General features: G+C 44.2%; 1 protein-coding gene across 3 annotated transcripts in view; it reads right to left on the bottom strand.

Annotated features, from left to right (window-relative positions):
- Window positions 1–14,985, bottom strand: part of GABRB2 (gamma-aminobutyric acid type A receptor subunit beta2) — a 194,120-nt gene extending 179,135 nt beyond the window's left edge. The window contains exons 1-4 of one of the 3 annotated variants that reach the window (XM_029049638.2): window positions 14,911–14,985; window positions 13,866–14,097; window positions 13,615–13,706; window positions 12,612–12,679 (exon numbers count right to left, since the gene is read on the bottom strand). In XM_029049638.2, the coding sequence (XP_028905471.1) occupies window positions 12,612–12,679; window positions 13,615–13,706; window positions 13,866–13,942 (237 nt within the window). In that variant the 5' untranslated portion in view covers window positions 13,943–14,097; window positions 14,911–14,985. Of the gene's footprint in view, window positions 1–12,611; window positions 12,680–13,614; window positions 13,707–13,865; window positions 14,098–14,910 lie in introns of those variants that run through there. The other 2 variants (XM_029049639.2, NM_001168262.2) reach the window with 2 other exon arrangements.
- Between the last annotated feature and the right edge of the window lie 4,105 nt (window positions 14,986–19,090).

Raw genomic sequence — 19,090 nt, 5'->3', positions numbered from 1 at the left:
TTTCATGTGCTTTGTACAGTGATCTGCACACAGTAAGAGCTCACTTAAATATGATTGATTGATTCCTTACGTATTTCTGATTTGGCTGAGGGGACGGAGCTAATGTATAGATATTAACAGATTTAATATTTACAAAATTTATACATATTGTCTGAGTTTTGATCACAGTCTCCTTAATGTTATCCAATGAACCATTTTTTTCTTCAGGGAATATGTTTTAATTGGCCTTTAATGCCATTACTGCACTACTTTGTTTCCACACGTGAACAAAAGCAGTGAATAAATAGATGAAAAGTCTGAGTTAGGCACAGAATGAGTTGGATAAGTAGATATGAATTAGAAGTTAGGAAAAGGGTAAAAAAAAATTAAGTCACATGATTGAAGTCGCTTCTGATTTAGGTTTTATGCTGTGTGTCTAAAGTGTGTATAAAAAAAGTTATTGGCTTGTGGAACCATAGAGTGCAAACTATGTTCCACAAAGGCAGCTCTGGATCATTTTACAAAGTAAAAAATACATTCCAAATTGTAAACAAAGAATCCTCAATCACAAGAAACTATGAAGATTTTCATTATTAATAACAAATGCTTGTGAATCACTGTATACACTTTCACAGGCCATCTCACAGATAACCAGGACTGGAAAAGTACTCGAAAGATCCTGTGGTGCAATGTCTCGAGTATTATTCTACCTAACATTCCATATAGTGTATTCTCTTACTGTAGTAACTCATTTCACTTGTTCACGCCACTGGTTTTTGTTTTGTTTTTTTTTTCTTACAAGAAGGCCACTCTGAATTTCAGAATCATGGAGAAACATTCCATGTGTGAATGTGTTTGCCTTGAGAAGTTACATTATCTGTTGTGCATTTTTAATTGCCCCAAAATTACTTCCATTCTGAGACCTCTTGTCTGCCAAGTTTCATCCCAGAGCAGACATTTCTGGCCAAATTGTAAAGCATAGAAATGCCTACAGACTCTTAACTAAAGAAGCATTATCAAAGGCAATTATAATAAATGAAGCTCCAAATTGTTACATAAAAGTATAGACTGCATGATATAAAAACACATATTTCACATTTTTTCTATGGTTAATGTATGAGGATTTTACATAATTTTCAATAACAAAGCCATGAAATGAGGCATTCTTGTAAGTAACAACATGTACTGCATAAGTATTTCTAAAATGGAACCCTACGCCATCACCCCCAATACTATACTATATTAGGAAGTTGAATTCTCTATCTAGACAGTTGGATTTTATGGTAATTAATTTGTCAATTGAATTATGAATTTATTTTTGCCATCATACCCAGTTGTATTCAGTACTTTTGTATACTAAATAAATCAACTGTAATATTATATGAATACTGCTAATAATAATAATTATGGCATTTGTTAGGGACTTACTATGTGTCAAGCACTGTTCTAAGCTCTGGGGTAGATACAAGGTAATCACATTGTCCCACGTAGAGCTCACAGTCTTCATCCCCATTTGACAGATGAAGTAACTGAGGCACAGAGAAGTTAAGTGACTTGCCCAAGGTCACACAGAAGACAAGTGACAGAGCCAGGATTAGAACACACATCCTCCAACTTCCAAGCCTGTGTTCTTTCCACTAAGCCACGCTGCTTTCAATTCAAATACACACCTACCAAGCTCTTCTTTTATGCCTTATTTAGGGTTTGGTTTCTCTGCTAATAAAATATAACAGATTTTTAAACCTGGCATGTACCTATCATGCTGCATTAATTATTAAAAACTCTTGCCCAAACTTCAAATAACATGAGAAAAATCGACTAGCCTTGTCTTTGAAGGTCACTGACAAAGAAATCCATTTTTATTATAATGATATGTTTACACACACATATATATATATATATATATAATTATATCTCATTCACTAAAATACATATACTCATACACATATATTCTACTTGCACAGTGGAAAACATTGATTATATTGATAAAGCAGTCCTATATTATAACTGTTTAAGTATCCCTTCTCTTTCCCTCAGCACTGTGCTCATTTGTATATATTTTTATTACCCTATTTATTTTGTTAATGAGGTGTAGATCCCCTTGATTCTATTTATTGTGATTATGTAGTCTGTTTTTGTCAGTCTGTCTACCCCGATTAAACTGTGAGCCTGTCATTGGGCAGGGATTGTCTCTATCTGTTGCCGAATTGTACTGTAAGCCCGTCAAACGGCAGGGACTGTCTCTATCTGTTGCCGACTTGTTCATCCCAAGCGCTTAGTACAGTGCTCTGCACATAGTAAGCGCTCAATAAATACTATTGAATGAATGAATGAATGAATGAATGAACATTCCAAGCACTTAGTACAGTGTTCTGCACATAGTAAGTGCTCAATAAATACTATTGAATGAAGTGGTTTTTTTGAAGATATAAGCTAATGAATATGGTTTGGACTACTAGTGTCTTAATGTGACTACATAATATTTCATTTTTCCATTACCTGTATGTTTTGCTGAAAGGAGAGAAGCTTTATCAGTGACACCTACTTCATGTTGCTCTTAGAACGAGTCGTCTACAATCGATGCCTAGAATTCCTTAACTCCCATTCTCTCCTAGACCCCCTCCAATCTGGCTTCCGTCCCCTCCACTCTACCGAGACTGCTCTCTCTAAGGTCACCCATGACCTCCTTCTTGCCAAATCCAATGGCTCCTACTCCATTCTGATCCTCCTTGACCTCTCTGCTGCCTTTGACACTGTCGACCATCCCCTCCTCCTCCGTACCTTATCTCACCTTGGCTTCACGGACTCTGTCCTCTCCTGGTTCTCCTCTTACCTCTCTGGCCGATCATTCTCGGTCTCCTACGCTGGAGCCTCCTCCCCCTCCCATCCTTTAACTGTTGGAGTTCCTCAAGGGTCAGTTCTTGGCCCTCTTCTGTTCTCCATTTACACTCACTCCCTCGGTGAACTCATTCGCTCTCACGGCTTTGACTACCATCTCTACGCAGATGACACGCAGATCTACATCTCCGCCCCTGTCCTCTCCCCCTCCCTTCAGGCTCGCATCTCCTCCTGCCTCCGGGACGTCTCCACCTGGATGTCTGCCCGCCACCTAAAACTCAACATGAGCAAGACTGAGCTCCTCATCTTCCCTCCCAAGCCCGGTCCGCTCCCAGACTTCTCCATCACCGTGGATGGCACGACCATCCTTCCCGTCCCGCAGGCCCGCAATCTCGGTGTCATCCTTGACTCGTCCCTCTCGTTCACCCCACACATCCTATCCGTTACCAAGACCTGCCGGTTTCACCTCTACAATATCGCCAAGATCCGCCCTTTCCTCTCCACCCAAACGGCTACCTTACTATTACGGGCTCTCGTTATATCCCGGCTAGACTACTGTGTCAGCCTTCTCTCTGACCTCCCTTCCTCCTCTCTCGCCCCGCTCCGGTCTATTCTTCACTCCGCTGCCCGGCTCATCTTCCTGCAGAAACGATCTGGGCATGTCACTCCCCTTCTTAAACAACTCCAGTGGTTGCCTATCGACCTCCGCTCCAAACAAAAACTCCTCACTCTAGGCTTCAAGGCTCTCCATCACCTTGCCCCTTCCTACCTCTCCTCCCTTCTCTCTTTCTACCGCCCACCCCGCACTCTCCGCTCCTCTGCCGCCCACCTCCTCGCCGTCCCTCGGTCTCGCCTATCCCGCCGTCGACCCCTGGGTCACGTCCTCCCGCGGTCCTGGAACGCCCTCCCTCCTCACCTCCGCCAAACTGATTCTCTTTCCCTCTTCAAAACCTTACTTAAAAATCACCTCCTCCAAGAGGCCTTCCCAGACTGAGCTCCTCTTCCCCCTCTACTCCCTCTGCCATCCCCCCTTTACCTCTCCGCAGCTAAAGCCTCATTTTCCCCTTTTCCCTCTGCTCCTCCACCTCTCCCTTCCCATCCCCACAGCACTGTACCCGTCCGCTCAACTGTATATATTTTCGTTACCCTATTTATTTTGTTAATGAATTGTACATCGCCTTGATTCTATTTAGTTGCCATTGTTTTTACGAGATGTTCTTCCCCTTGACGCTGTTTAGTGCCATCGTTCTTGTCTGTCCGTCTCCCCCCGATTAGACTGTAAGCCCGTCAAACGGCAGGGACTGTCTCTATCTGTTGCCGACTTGTTCATCCCAAGCGCTTAGTACAGTGCTCTGCACATAGTAAGCGCTCAATAAATACTATTGAATGAATGAATCTTAACCTGTGGCCATCAGTGGTATCGTGAACAGTGGGTCCTGTGCTACTTTTGAATGTAATCTGTCATCGCAACATCCAGCTCCAACTGGGATTCCTTTGTGCTTTGATCACATGACCCAATCATAGAAAGCCCACTGATGCATCTCACTGATTCCACCTATTTTCCACATAAATCTGTAAGGTGAAATCGCTGCAGGTGTTGAGACACCCAGTGGACCAGGATTTCACCTTCCTTGCCTCTAACACACTCTGTTGTAAATGAACACGAAGAAAAGGGGGAAAAAAAGTTGGCATCAAATAATTTGGAAACTATAGGCTTGAAACTGGGCTGGTTTCAGATTTTAAACAACAGCAAGCCACCTTGAGATACTATGTTTGAAAGGATGTCTGGCAACTTTTAATTCTGTGAGGATTTTTTTATTCAGAGTTTTGGAAGCACAGCAATTTCAAGATCTGCTAGATCAATATTGTTAGTAGACTGTAGTGATCATTTGCTTTAACTATACTCCATAGTTCCCAGAGGACTTCCACAAAATGTTTTGTATGTCATTACATTTTCCTGAATTCCTGGAATATTGTTTGCAGTAATAACAATTACAATAATGGTGTTTGTAAGTGCTTATTATGTGCCAAACCCCAGGGTAGATAAAAGATAAACAAATAAATCTAAAGTACAGGGACAACAGTTACTTTATTCCATTTTACAGATAAGGAAACTGAGGCACAGGGAAGTTTAGTGACTTGCCTAAGACCACATAGCACATATGGAGTCAGAATTAGAATTCAGGTCCTCTGACTGCCAGAGGTGTGCTCTTTCCTTTAGACATTCTGCTTTTCAAATTGTCAAAGTAATTTGTTTGCTACCCTTTCTGCACAATAATTTGCAGATATCATATTTTGCATTTAATATATTTCCTGAAACAGAAAGTTGGAGGTGATGAAACCCGGCACAACTCTAAACAACTAAATGGTGGTTAAGGTTTCAGAGTCAACTGTAGATGAGTCTAAAACTTAGTAAATGGATGAAACCAGAATCTCCTAATGTGCAGATGACATCTTTGAAAACAGCCTTAACCATTTCAGTCTCTGAACAGTACTCTGGGAGCCTGCACAAGTAGATGCAGCCTCCAAAGGGACCTAGTGAGCAACCTGGACATGGAGACAATCTGGTTTATTACTTGCTTTTCTTAATTGTAGGCCTGATAACCCAGATCCATAATTATAGTACATAAATTGGCTATTTCTCCAACCTAAATGATCACAAGGAAGGGCTATATTTTCCATGACTTGCATTCACTCCATCGTATTTATTGAGCAATTACTGTGTGCACTATACTATATGCTTGGGAAAGTACAATACAATGAACAGTCACATTGCCTGTCCACAATGAGCTTACAGTCTCGGGGGTGGAGGTGTGGGGAGGATAGAATCAATACAATTAAATAAAATTACAGATATGTACCTAAATGCTGTGGGGCTAGGAGGGGGAAAGAGCAAAGGGAGCAAGTCAGGATGGTGCAGAAGAAAGTGGGAGATGAGGAAAAGTGGGACTTAGTCTGGGAAGTCCTCTTGGAGGAGATGTGCCTTCAATAAGGCTTTGAATGGGGGAGAGTATTAATTGCCTGTTGGATTTGAGGAGGGAGGGCATTCCAGGCTAAAGGCAGGGCGTGGGTTAGGGGTCAGCAGCAAGACAGGTGAAATCAATGCATAGTGAGATGGTTAGCACTAGAGGAGCGAAGTGTGTGGGCTGGGTTGTAGAATGAGAAGAGCGAGCTCAGGTAGGAGGGGGCAAGGTGATGGAGTGTTTTAAAGCCAATGATGAGGAATCTTTTGTTTTTTGTTTTTGATACAGTGGTGGATGGGCAGCCACTGGAGTTTTTTGAGGAGGGGGGTGACATGTTCTGAATGCTTTTGTAGAAAAATGATCCGTGCAGTAGAGTGAAGTATGGACTGAAGTGGGGAGAGATAGGAGGATGGGATGTCAGCAAGGAGACTGATGCAGTAATCCCTTATAAAAACCTATTCTCCCTTTCAATCTTTCTTCAATCCAGTTGGAAGTTCTATAGGCTAAAAAAAATAATCCCAGAAATGTAGTCAGTCATCTCACTAACAAACCAAAAAACCCATTTCCATAGAAGCAAACCCTTAAGACTTTAAGTATCTAGCATTGAACACAATTTCTAAATTATGTTTTCTCACAACTATTCTAGAGTGAGAACTTAAGGAAACAATAGAAGCACTTTCAAGTCTCAATCAGTGTAAATACCCTAACCAAGCACTAGCCCTTCAGATGACTCAGAATGAAACCAAATAATAGGGAAGCAAAAGAAAAGATGCCCAAGGAAAAAGAATGAAATTCTTGGAGGTCATGTTTCTGCAAAAAAGGCTGAATCCTGGAGATTTGATCTCCAACAGAGGCATCTGGTGGCATTTTAATGCCAAAAGGATCTGGCTTGCCCTACTTTCTGATCCTGGTCACTTTTTGGGGTTCCCAGTTTAAAAATTCTATGGCAAGGAATTATAGCATTCTTTATCTAATAAAACTTGGTAATGATTGATCCAGCTTTTCTACAAAAGGGGGTTGCAATTTGCTTTTTCCTCTCTACCTTCCCTGCCCAAATCTGCACTTAGTTTGCTCCTCATTTTTATCCAGATCTCCAATTACCTCTGAATTACTTTCCTCAGACTCTTACTCTGCCCTTTTTGTTCTTTGTGTAGACCTTCCCTTTTCCTTCATCTTATTCCCCACCACTTCCATCTACACCTTACCCTTTCATTTCTTTTCCTCTGCATTATATACACAAAACATGAACATTTTCCCATTCCCAATGTGAAAGTCCTTCTGCTGTTCTCTGTTAATTCATTATCTTTTCTCTTTCAGTGAGATCAACCCATTCCACCTTGCTTCATTCACCCAGATTGAACTCCATGTGGAACTGACCTTATTCCAACTGCTACCCATGGGACCTCTTTCCCTTTCACCCGACACACAGAAACTAAAATCCAGGACAAAATACACAACTGTCCTAAAGAACGGCAATTTCCCATCTTATCCCCCAATTGGCTGTTCTATGTATTTTGCATTTTCTTTACCTGCTGAAGTTTTACATGAGCAACTGGAAACTTGGCACTCCGATCAAAGTCTTAAGTAACAAATAAGCTTATTATGGTCAGGGATCTGCTAATTCTGTTGTTCTGAACTCTTCCAAGTGCTTAGTAAGTTCTCTGCGTGTAGAACGCTCTCAATAAATACACTTAAAGAGTATAATGGTGGCTCCCCCAAAGGCTCTCTCTTTCTACTACCCACCCCGCACACTCCACTCCTCTGCTGCCCACCTCCTCACCGTCTCTCGGTCTCGCCTATCCTGCCGTCGACCCCTGGGCAACGTCCTCCCGTGGTCCTGGAATGCCCTCCCTCCTGACCTCCGCCAAACTAACTCTCTTCTCCTCATCAAAACCCTACTTAAAACTCAACTCCTCCAAGAGGCCTTCCCAGACTGAGCTCCCCCTCTCCCTCTACTCCCTCTACCCCCCCCCCTTCACCTCTCTGCAGCTTAACCCTCTTTTCCCCCCATTTCCCTCTGCTCCTCCCCCCCCTTCCCACCCCCTCAGCACTGTACTCGTCTGCTCAACTGTAAATATTTTCATTACCCTATTTATTTTGTTAATGAAATGTACATCGCCTTGATTCTATTTAGTTGCCATAGTTTTTACGAGATGTTCTTCCCCTCGACTCTATTTATTGCCATTGTCTTTGTCTGCCTGTCTACCCCGATTAGACCGTAAGCCCGTCAAATGACAGGTACTGTCTCTATCTGTTGCCGACTTGTTCATTCCAAGCGCTTAGTACAGTGCTCTGCACATAGTAAGCGCTCAATAAATACTATTGAATGAATGAATGGACAGTGGGAGTTTAATCATTTATGAAAGGAGACTAGAGACTTGCAAAGTATAAAAGGAATGGTCAAAGACATTTTGAAGAACAAATTTTGGGAGCTTGATATCAACCCAAATTTGCCAATGATAGTTTTCAAATTCAAGCCAACCTTTTTATCACAGTGTTGACAAACACATATTCAAGGGTACAAGTCAACAAAGGCCTGAATTATGGACTTTTCAACATAAGCATATAGAGAGCTGGTAACTTGTCCTCTCATCTCCTTTATCTAGAATTCTTACTAATGGTCTATGAAATTATAATTAAATCCATCACTCAGGATGTGATAAGTGGCAAAGGCACAAAATAACTTCTATTGCTCAATTCACTCACATTCCACTCAGTTGACATCTTAAGCAAAACTCAGATCTTGGAGAATAACAAAGGGATCTGAGTGTGACTCAGAAAGTGTCGTTTCATAATAGTTTTGAGAACAGGCACAATGTTAAAGTATGGTAACAAGCACCTAGAAAGTTTCTTAAGCATCCTGTGTAAGAGTCATTTGTAATAGATCTTATCTAGTGCAGAATACAGTATCAAGAGAAACATCTGGGCTTAAGAATCTAAGATCCTGCTAGATTTCTCACCTACAGTACAAAATTTCCAAGCATATTAAGAGAAAAAAACAAAGAGTACCTAGCACTCAGGACAAAAATATTGATATCAGACCACTGGATTAGCAGACAACTTTGTTCCTGAGGAAAATGTAAGAATTCATCAGAAATTAGTGCACTATAGCTTCACTAGAACAGTGCTTTGCACATAGTAAGCACTTAACAAATCCCATAATTATTATTCACTGTCTTGGCACCAATTTATATGCATTTTGAGTTCAGACCTATATATCAGTTCACCACTCAGTTCTTTAGTGGAGATTTGCAAACAACTAGAAATTAGAAATGATCCACAGTCTGGCTCTGCTCTTCTCTCTCCACAGCCAAAACAGACACCTAAGGATTTACAAGGGCATGGAAGGAACGCCAAAGGATAAGCTCAAACTGAGGCAGGCCCAACCCAACTGAAATGGACCAGTGGTTCACCACTTAAGATCCCCTTTCTCTATTATGCTGCACTGCACACATCCTTCTCCAACCCGTTACATCAACAGTCCTCAAAAGTTCAAACTAGGGTACTGACTACTGAAACTTAAGAATTATTTCCAACCTAAAACCCATCCAAAGTCCACAACATCAATTTTCTCCTTCTCCAAACCAGAATAATAAGCAAGTAATCAAATTGAGTGATCTGAACTTCATTGGACAGAAAGGGAAGGAGAGAGCAAAAAGAGGAAAGGAAAATGAAGAAAGGGAGGAGAAGTGTTTGATTAGGTCTTCCCCCTTTACAAGCATTCTCTCCCCCCGTGGTTGGGCAGGGATTGTCTCTATCTGTTGCCAAATTGTACATTCCAAGCATTTGGTACAGTGCTCTGCACACAGTAAGCTCTCAATGAATACAATTGAATGAAAACATTCTCTTCCTAAATTTAAAATTCAAAATATCATTTCTTTCCTTTTTCAGCTCACTCAGTAAGCTTAGTGAGCATTTTGCCATTTCAATATTAGACACATTTCCTGAGAAATGAAATATTATTTCATTTTGGTTGGCAAGTTTGTCCTTTCAAAATGGAGAAGCCTCAGCTTTAAATACAGAAAAAGCCTGTCGAAGCAGAAATGCAAGACATACACTACAGCAGGCTCTAATCCTTCTAGTGAATGGTGGGGGTTAAAATGAACTTTTTCTCAAAGAATTTTAACAAAAAGAATGCTGCCAATTTAACCAATCCCCTAAAAACCTGCCATTTCAAATCCAATCTTTGTGCAGAGGGACATTCTAATAAAGAAATGAACAATGTTCTTCAATAGGATCTGCTGTGAGACTGCCTCTGATCTGAGTCACATTACACTGGTATCATTATCCCTTTCCAAAGTGAACATGCACCTTTACCAGCCATTTTAGAATTTGTCACCTTCTTAAAATATGTGTTTGGCTTCCAGATTTCCCAGGAACTAATTTTTCTAACATTAACAAGCGTAACTACTCCATCCAATATGACATATTCAGAATAATGAAGAAGAAGAATAACCAAAGTTATCTAGCCTAAAAATTAAGGTGGGTTGATGTTTAGTTCTTCAAAGGAAGTCACTCTAACAGAAAAAGACCAAAAATAGACGCCAAGACAACATACTGCAATTATCCATTGTAATCCACTTTGGGGCCTTATTTAGAGAATCGATTATTCATTCTTTTAGAATAATGTAATCCTGAATTCTGGAGACCCTAATGTTCAGGATACAATGACACAAATATAGTCTCATCTGATAAAAACAGCCTGTTCTTAGGGAACATTTTCTATTATTAACAGAGTATCACACATCTATTGCTTCCAAATGAATAAATCTTCAGGTTAAAGAGTATAATTTTTAGGACAATAGGGCTAATCATGATTTATTCTTAAGTAACTCAATCTCCATTTAACTAAAATTTTAGTGTAGAACTCAAAAACAAAGAGGTCTCCTGTTGTGGGACTGTTTTTTGTAAAACTTGAATTTTATTGTTCATGCTGTAGTTCATTCTTACTTACAAGCTAGTATTTATAACTGGCACTCTATTGCATTTTTGCAATAGTAAGTAGTTGGATTTCAAAGAGGGTACTTCACCTAGACTCCTGGGACATTTGGATTAAAGTTTTATCTGAACTCTGGTCATACCACAGCTCCACTTGTGTATCACCATGCTTTATGCAGGCTAAACACGCTTGGCACGACACTGAAAACTGTGGTACCTTTAATGTTCTTAGCAAAGTTGCTTCAGTAAAGCACTGATTTAATTACGAGTTCCTGATACTGAGTATCCTCCAGAAAATAGGTGAGCACTAAAAGTCGTTGGCTCCTTCCCACTTTGAATTCCATCACATTTAGAGAGTCTCTTTTCTCTATCCCCTGGGTTAAGGAAAGGCAAAAGTTGAGTATCTTCTATTATTTTCTTTCTTATATCTATATCCAAATCAGACCAGAAAGGCTATCCCGACCTTAACTTACATCACCATGACTGTGTTATCTTTTCACTTCTGGAAACCTTTTCTGAGAGTATTCATTATTCATAACCATAAAGTCGCATAAATGCCTGAAGGGAATGTTGTACATGACTGCTGTGCAGTTTGAAGTTGATATCATGAGGTAAAAGGTAAAATAGGAAAGATATGCTCCTAACATGCAGAGATGGTTGGGGAGAAATACATCACTTTTACGTGTACTCCAAACTTTCCCTCACGTGCAGGGAAGCAATGTCTGGCTATCAGGACTGGGAAGACTGGTTTAGTTTATGGCTATAGGAGTGAAGTTAATGCCTCACTGAATAGAGTGAATCCTTTACTGTACTCTTCAATATTGTGAGGGACAAGCCTGGAAAATTCACCTCTACTTCGTCTAATTTCCCAACTCCCACCTGTACTTGTTAATACAGTGTACACCTCTCCAAACCGAAGGATTGGTTTGCTGTGGGGCCTGTGACGCTGAATTGCTAGCGCTGGGACTAACTCCTCTACCTGAAGAATGGACATTTTTGCCAAATAGTCACAAACTACCAAGGCAGAGAAGAAATAGTCTTCAAAAGCGTTCAAGGGAATCACATCTTAAGGGAGGTTGCAAGGGGAAGGCAGGGAAATTCGTCTTTCTAGCTCGCAGAGCCTCCTCGACCCCGGCAGGGGGCGCCCGTGCACGAAGCAAAACAAGCCTCACATTGTTCGCTGGCTGAAACGTCCAGCCTCTGCTCAATAGCGTTGAACTTTACGTGTCAAAGAGGTATCTATTAAGTAGTACGGTCATCAATAAGTCGCAGGGGCTTCGATCAATAAATCGAAGGGGCAGTGAATCATGATGAACCAAAAAAACCAACCAAAAAAACCCCAAACACTGAGCGAAAATAGTCCCTTCCTTCTGATGCCAGGATGGCCGGGCCGGGAGGATGGATGTCCAAAGCTGTTGAGGGCCAGATCCAGGATTGAACCTTGATTCGCCTCTCTTTTGCGTGACGAGGTGGGTAGGATTGGGTTTATTCTCCTGACCATCCCATCTCCCTCCACCTCCCTCCTCTTCTTCTCTTTCCAAGCTAGGGAAAACATGTCATTGGCAGCATTTCCCATGGAGCAACACAGGGTTTAGAACCTTGCATGTTTGGGTTGGGTTTTTATTTTTAACTCTTTCTATTATAAATCGTTTAAAAAAAATCACCCCCAAGACAATCCACCAGAAAGACCGGAGGAGTGGTGGAGGGGAAGTGGAAGAAGAAGAAGAAAAGGGTAAGCCAGTTAATATTACCTGGAATTGTAAATTGAATTTGATTGAAAAAAAATCATCCTCTCTCCACCTCCACACTTCCATTTTCTCCCTCCACCCCAAGAGATTCTCGGCATCATCAGAGGCTTAAAAGAGAAGCCAGGGACCAAAACGAAATTCTTACCATATTGACTTCTGACACCATGTCAATGCTTGCAATGTCTATATTCATGCCTACAGCCACAGGGGGACCTGCAAAGGAACCGACATAGCCCGCAATGTGATCTCTAAGAACTTAACTCATTCTTAACAGAGTTCGATACTTCCCTGACACCGTCAACCCCTCCACCTCCCCCACCTTGTTCATCTGCTCCAGAGAAAATGTTTCCTTTCCCGAGGCCCCGGCCTTCCCCACCCCACAAGGACACTTTATGTAACATGAACACACGTGTCTGGGATGGCTGACATGCGTCTACACATGCGGATACACCAGCATACGGAAACGCACACCCCTTGGCGCTCTTTAGTCTCAGATTGTACATTACGTTGATGATCGTCCCCTTTCCTTTGCCTCCCTCCCCCATCGCCTCTTAACACTTTCTCCTCCTTGCGAGTCGAGATGGAAACCTTTCTCAGCCTCCTCGGCGACAACCAGGAGGATGTATCGCGGAATCCTTTTAATTGTCGGGCAGCCGCAAGTACCCAGTGCCACCTGGTCAGGAGGTCTTGGAGGCCAAAGGGATGGCAAAGGATCCCCTCTCTGCAAACGGCCAGGGAAACTCTCGCAAAGTAGCCATGTGTTGGGGGTTAAATGCTCACCCCTAATCAATTGGCAGCACATCTCGCACTCCTAAATGCTCACGGTGGCCACAGACACAGCTGGTTCCTTATCCCCACTACGAGCTAGAAGATATTTGCATCCCCATTTAAGCCACTTTAGCCAGAGGCGAAATGACAGGTTCATAAGAAACTAAGAAACGCGGGAGCTCGAGGTGAGGGACAAGGGTGAAAAAGGAGATCGTTACGGATCTATTCGTGTTCATATTACGACCCGTTCTAGGGAGTTCGATTAGCAAGGGGTTCAACTTTGAAAGAGAGCGAGAACGAGAGAGAGAGAGAGAGAGCACAAAGCTGGAGAGGGAGAGACATCTTAGGGGGACAGCTATTTGCAAAGCAACCAAAATTACCTCCGAAATCTGGCCTCAGACGAATGTCGTAGCCTTTCAGTAGTTTATCCACGGTCTCTTTTACCAGTGACATATTGCTAGGGTCATTGACACTGAAATGATAACAATAATAAGAAGAAGAGAAATAAACAGAAGAGCAGGCACAGGTTTCTCAGTGTCAGAGCCACACTACATTCCTATTAACAGTGGCAGAGAGGCAGTGGCAATTCAAAGTAGAGAGAAAAAGAGAAATAGATGCTGAGATCACTTACCTCTGAGCACAGACCACGGCTATGATCAAGGGGAATGACCAAATCCCAAAGTAACCCTTTTTCCGGACTCTCAACATCCCTTTGGCTTTGGATGGGATTTAAGGTTTCAGTGAAGAGGAGAAGAGATCCAACTTATTCCGGCCAGTGCAGTAATTCTAATGTGAGGCGCATGCGCACGGCGTACCACAACATCAAAGGAGCAGCGGTGGCTGCTGGAGATGGAGCAAATTTCCTTGCAAAAAAAAAAAAATTAAAGGGGAAGAAAGAAGTGCATTATAAAAAAAAAATAAGAAAGTCACCCCCCTGGAGCATCAAGAGTCATTTTCCGTGGTGGCCCTTTGGCTGGAATAATGTCAACTCCGAGCAGTTGGGAAGTTTCAAGAGTGGCAGGATGGAGCAGTCGTGTGTGTCAATGTGTAGGACCGGAGGGGCAAGAGAGGGTGGGGAGGGGGAAGGCGCCGGTGGTGCAGATGGAGGGGTAGGTAGGAGACGAAAGAGTTTTAAGTTTATTCCCTCTGGAAGGAGCAATCTGAATGGAGCCGGGGGAGGCAGGGGCCTGAGGTGGGGAGGGAGGAGAGAAGGGGGGGCAGAGATGGATTTTGCAGGCAGAAATGAAGCGATGACGGGGAGTTTCTAGGAGTAGGGAGTTGTCTGTCCTCCTCTCCCCTTCTTCTGGCCGAGGTGAGCGGTTGGTTGCCGGGGCGGCGAAGGAGGGGATGTCCTGGGGCTCCGGCTTTAGCTACAGCCAGCAAAGAGAGAAAGGCTGGCCATGAAAGGCAAGCCTTTACGCTCTCAGCTTTGGGGGCCCTTTGGGGGTTGGGGGTGGGGGGACTTTGGTATTTTTCTCCCTTTCTCTCCCGGTGGCATCCACGCCACCACTGGAGACAGAGAGTGAATGTGGGCAGAGGCGTGCGAAAAAGGGGAGGGGGGGTCGACGAGGCGGAGCTGGAAAATGGGGAGGGGGGTGAGGATTTGGGGAGGGGGGGGTCTTTAAACCGGGCAAGGGGAGGGGAGGCATGCTGAACGTGCTGGAGATGCAACTTACTCCGCTGGACTCAACCTGGGCAGACCTACAGTCACACACACACACACAGAGCCCTCCCCTTTCCCTTCCTCCCCCAGCTCACTGCTGACGACCCCCTGGAGCCCCCCCGCCCCTTGCTCTGCCAAACGATGCGTCTCAGGGGAGGGGGCGGACGAGCATGGCAGGGCAGGGCAGAGCCGGGCAGCCGGAGGACGGGGACCTGCCGGGGGGCGGGGGGGAGGAACATCTAGGTGCCGAGCAGCCGGGGGAGCCTCCAAGGAGAAGATTCCGGGAGACGAGGGAAGAAGCGAAGAGGAGGAGGAGGAACAGAAAAAATAAAAAAAAAAATCCCCGACTGTGGGTAGCGCCTTCTTCCTCCCCCACCTCCTCTTCTTCTTCTTCCTCCTTCGGAGCACCCCTCTCGGACCCCGCTGAGCCCTCCTCCTTCTCTTCCGCTCCCTCCTCCTCCTCTCCCTTCTCCCTCCTCCTCCCCCTCCCCCTCCTCTCCCTACCCCTTTTCCTCCTTATCTCCCTCCTCCTCCTTTTCCTCCTCCTCCTTCCTCTCCCTCCTCCTTTTCCTCCTCCTCCTTCCTCTCCCTACTCCTTTTCCTCCTCCTCCTTCCTCTCCCTACTCCTTTTCCTCCTCCTCTTCCTCTCCCTACTCCTTTTCCTTCTCCTCCTCCCCTTCTCTTCTCCCTTCTCGTCTTCCTCCTCCTCCCCTTTTTCTTCTCCCTCCTCCTCCTCTTCCTCTCCCTCCTCCTTTTCCTCCTCCTCTCCCTCCTCCTCTTCTCCCTGTTTTCCTCCTCCTCCTGCTCTGTCCCTGCTTCCCCCCTCCCGCAGGGCTGGACTTCGTGCCCCCCCCCCCCCCCCATTGCTCCCAGAGCTCAGGGTTGGACCGGGATGGACCGAATAAAGATTTGGGCATCGAGCCTCGGGGTCGGGCTGGGGTTTCGGGGAGGATGCTCCCATGGCACCGGGCATCTGATCCTGACTTGCAGAGGGAGGTGGGGATGCTCACGGTCAGGGACCCCAAACAGTCGCCGGGGATGCGAATCTTTTCATTCATGCAATAGTATTTATTGAGCGCTTACTATGTGCAGAGCACTGTACTAAGCGCTTGGGATGGACAATTGGGCAACTGATAGAGACCATCCCTGCCCAATGATGGGCTCACAGTCTAAACGGGGAAAAGGAAAATTTTCCCTCCCTCTCCATCCTCTCGCCCGTCCTTTCCGCCCCCTTCCTCCTACCAACCACCTCCTCCTCCTCCTCAGCTCCCTTCCCCACCCCCTTGGAGGAGAAGAACGGGATCCCGGCTCCAGGGCTAAAGCGGGAGCAAAAGGTGGGCGGCCTCCCTGGAGAATAAACTCCCCTACGAGCCAAGGCTGCAGGTGCAGCAGAGACAGGGGTTGGAGAAGCTCCACTGCCGCTGCTGCATCTGCTGCAGCTGCATCTGCTGCATCTGCTGCAGCGCACCGAAGCAGGAGCTCGGCTGGGACCTCTACCTGGAGCCCCACCGCCCACCTGACGATCCTTCTCCCGTCCCTTCAAGGGTCACTCCCGGTCTGGGAAGAGTGGGAATAATAATAATGGCATTTGTTAAACGCTTACTATGTGCCATGTACTGTTCTAAGCGCCGAAGGGGATAGAAGGTAATCAGGTTGTCCCACATGGGGCTCCTCACAGTCTTAATCCCTATTTTCCAACTATGTGCCAAGCACTGTTCTAAGTACCTCGGGAGATAGAAGGTAATCAGGTTGTCCCACTTGGGGGTCCTCACAGTCATAATCCTCATTTTCCAGATGAGGTAACTGAGGCACAGAGAAATAATCAGGTTGTCCCACATGGGGCCCACAGTCTTAATTCCCATTTTCCAGATGAGGTAACTGAGGCACAGCCAAATAATCACGTTGTCCCCACATGGGGCTCACAGTTTTAATTCCCATTTTCCAGATGAGGTAACTAAGGCAAAGAGAAATAATCAGGTTGTCCCACATGGGGCTCACAGTCTTAATCCTCATTTACCAGATGAGGTAACTGAGGCACAGAGAAATAAACTTGTCCCACGTGGGGCTCACAGTCTTAATCCCCATTTTCCAGATGAGGTAACTGAGGCCCAGAGAAATGAAGTGACTTGCCCCAAGTCACACAGCTGACAAGTGGCAGAGTCAGAATTAGAACCCATAACCAGGCTCTTTCCACTGAGGCACGTGGGGAAGGGGATGGAATGCACCAGTGGGTGGCGAGCAACCTCCAATTGTGGCAGGGGTTCTTGGTTGCCAAGGTGGTAGAGATTTGGGGACTCACTCCTGAAGGGGTGGATGTGATTAATCCCCATTGGCCCATTGGTCATAGGCCGGGGACTTTTCCACCAACTCCATTACACAGTACTCTCCCAAGTGATTCGTACAGTGCTGCACACGGAGTAAGCGCTCACTAAATACCATCGATACTTTTTTTTGCTTCCACTGAAGTAGAAAAAGTGAAATAATCTGTGGTTAGCAACCTGGAGGCAAATGGATGGATGTGAATGTTGATAATCTACATATTTCTTGAGAGAGTCGAAATATAGATCTTATAACTTTCAACTTAAAAATCTGAAAGGTGGTTTAGAGAAGCAGCGTGGCTCAGTGGAAAGAGCCCAGTCTTGGGAGTCAGAGGTCATGAGTTCGAATCCCGGATCTGCCACTTGTCAGCTGTGTGACTGTGGGCAAGTCACTTAACTTCTCTGGGCCTCAGTTCCCTCATCTGTAAAATGGGGATTAACTGTGAGCCTCACGTGGGACAACCTGATTACCCTGTATCTACCCCAGTGCTTAGAACAGTGCTCTGCACATAGTAAGCGCTTAACAAATACCAACATTATTATTATTATTATCCACATATCTATGCTTCTTCAAGAATTCAAATCCTTACCTCAGGTCTCTGCATGCCTGACGGATCTACTATAACAAAATTATCAATAGATTACATAACTATTAATAATAATTGTCATATTTGTTAAGTGCTTACAATGTGCCAGTCATTGCGCTAAGCGCTGGAGGCAGGATTACAAGCAAACTGGGTTGGACACAGTCCCTGTGCCACATGGAACTCACAGACTTAATCCTCATTTTACAGATGAGATAACTAAGGCACAGAGAAATGAAGTGACTTGCCCAAGGTCACACTGCAGACAACTGGCGGAGCCAGGATGAGAACCCATGAGCTTTCGATTCTAAGGTCCGTGCTCTATCCACTAGGTCATGCTGGTTCTCTAGCTCACATCCACATATGTATTAGACATTTTTCCATATGAGTAAAATTTCCAGAGGTAAAAGGCGAAGATGGGGGATTATACAGTTTCCAAGGATCCTGAAATCAACAGTAGCTGAAGGCTAGACATTTGGGGAAGTTCAGACATTTTTGGCAGGAGTTACTACAGATTGACTTTTTTCCCCACTTTACTTGAACTGCATCATTTTGCATCTGGTCTAATGGAACCGTTCCCAGTTAAAACTCAGTGAGGAAAAAAACAAAACAAAACCTAGATAAGCACAGTAAATCACACAGCACAACCAAAGACCCCCATTTTCAACATTTCCCTAAAGCAGAGAGAGAACACAAGGAAAAAAGAAAGTTATTGATATTTTGGAGCAAACTATTGTGTAGCAAGATAGGAAAAAATATTCAAGAAAAAATTCCAGGTACACAAAAGGTTTGGAGCTGTCTCTGACTAGTGAAACTCAGAGTTTGGTTTATTAATTTTGCAGGTGGGATATCAACACAGGTGGACCACTTACCTAGATATTAATGATGCTGATCATGCAGGGAAATGGTAGGAAACTAGAAAGAGTAATTGCGAAAATGAGAAGAGATGAAAGTGTTGAAGCTGATCATTACGGGCAAGGAACGTGACTGCTAATTTTCTTGTATTGTACTCTCCCAAGCAGTCGGTACAGTGCTGTGCACATAGTAAGTGCTCAATAAATTCCACTGCTTAATACATTAAAGTGAAGAAAAGATTTGGCAGCTCACCCATCCTAATGCAAATCTGTCTTCGGGTTCTGAGAAGAATTTGGGGGTATGACAGCATGGCTTACTGAAAAGAGCATGGACTTGGGAGTCTGTGGTTGTGGGTTCTAGTCCGCTCTGCCACTTGTCAGTTGTGTGACTTTGGGCAAATCACTTAACTTCTTTGTGCCTCAGTTACTTCATTTGG

Source organism: Ornithorhynchus anatinus, chromosome X1 (genome assembly GCF_004115215.2).
Source record: "Ornithorhynchus anatinus isolate Pmale09 chromosome X1, mOrnAna1.pri.v4, whole genome shotgun sequence".
Taxonomy (NCBI): Eukaryota; Metazoa; Chordata; class Mammalia; order Monotremata; family Ornithorhynchidae; genus Ornithorhynchus; species Ornithorhynchus anatinus.
Note: the sequence above shows the minus strand (reverse complement) of the source record. Positions and strands in the feature narration are given on the sequence as shown.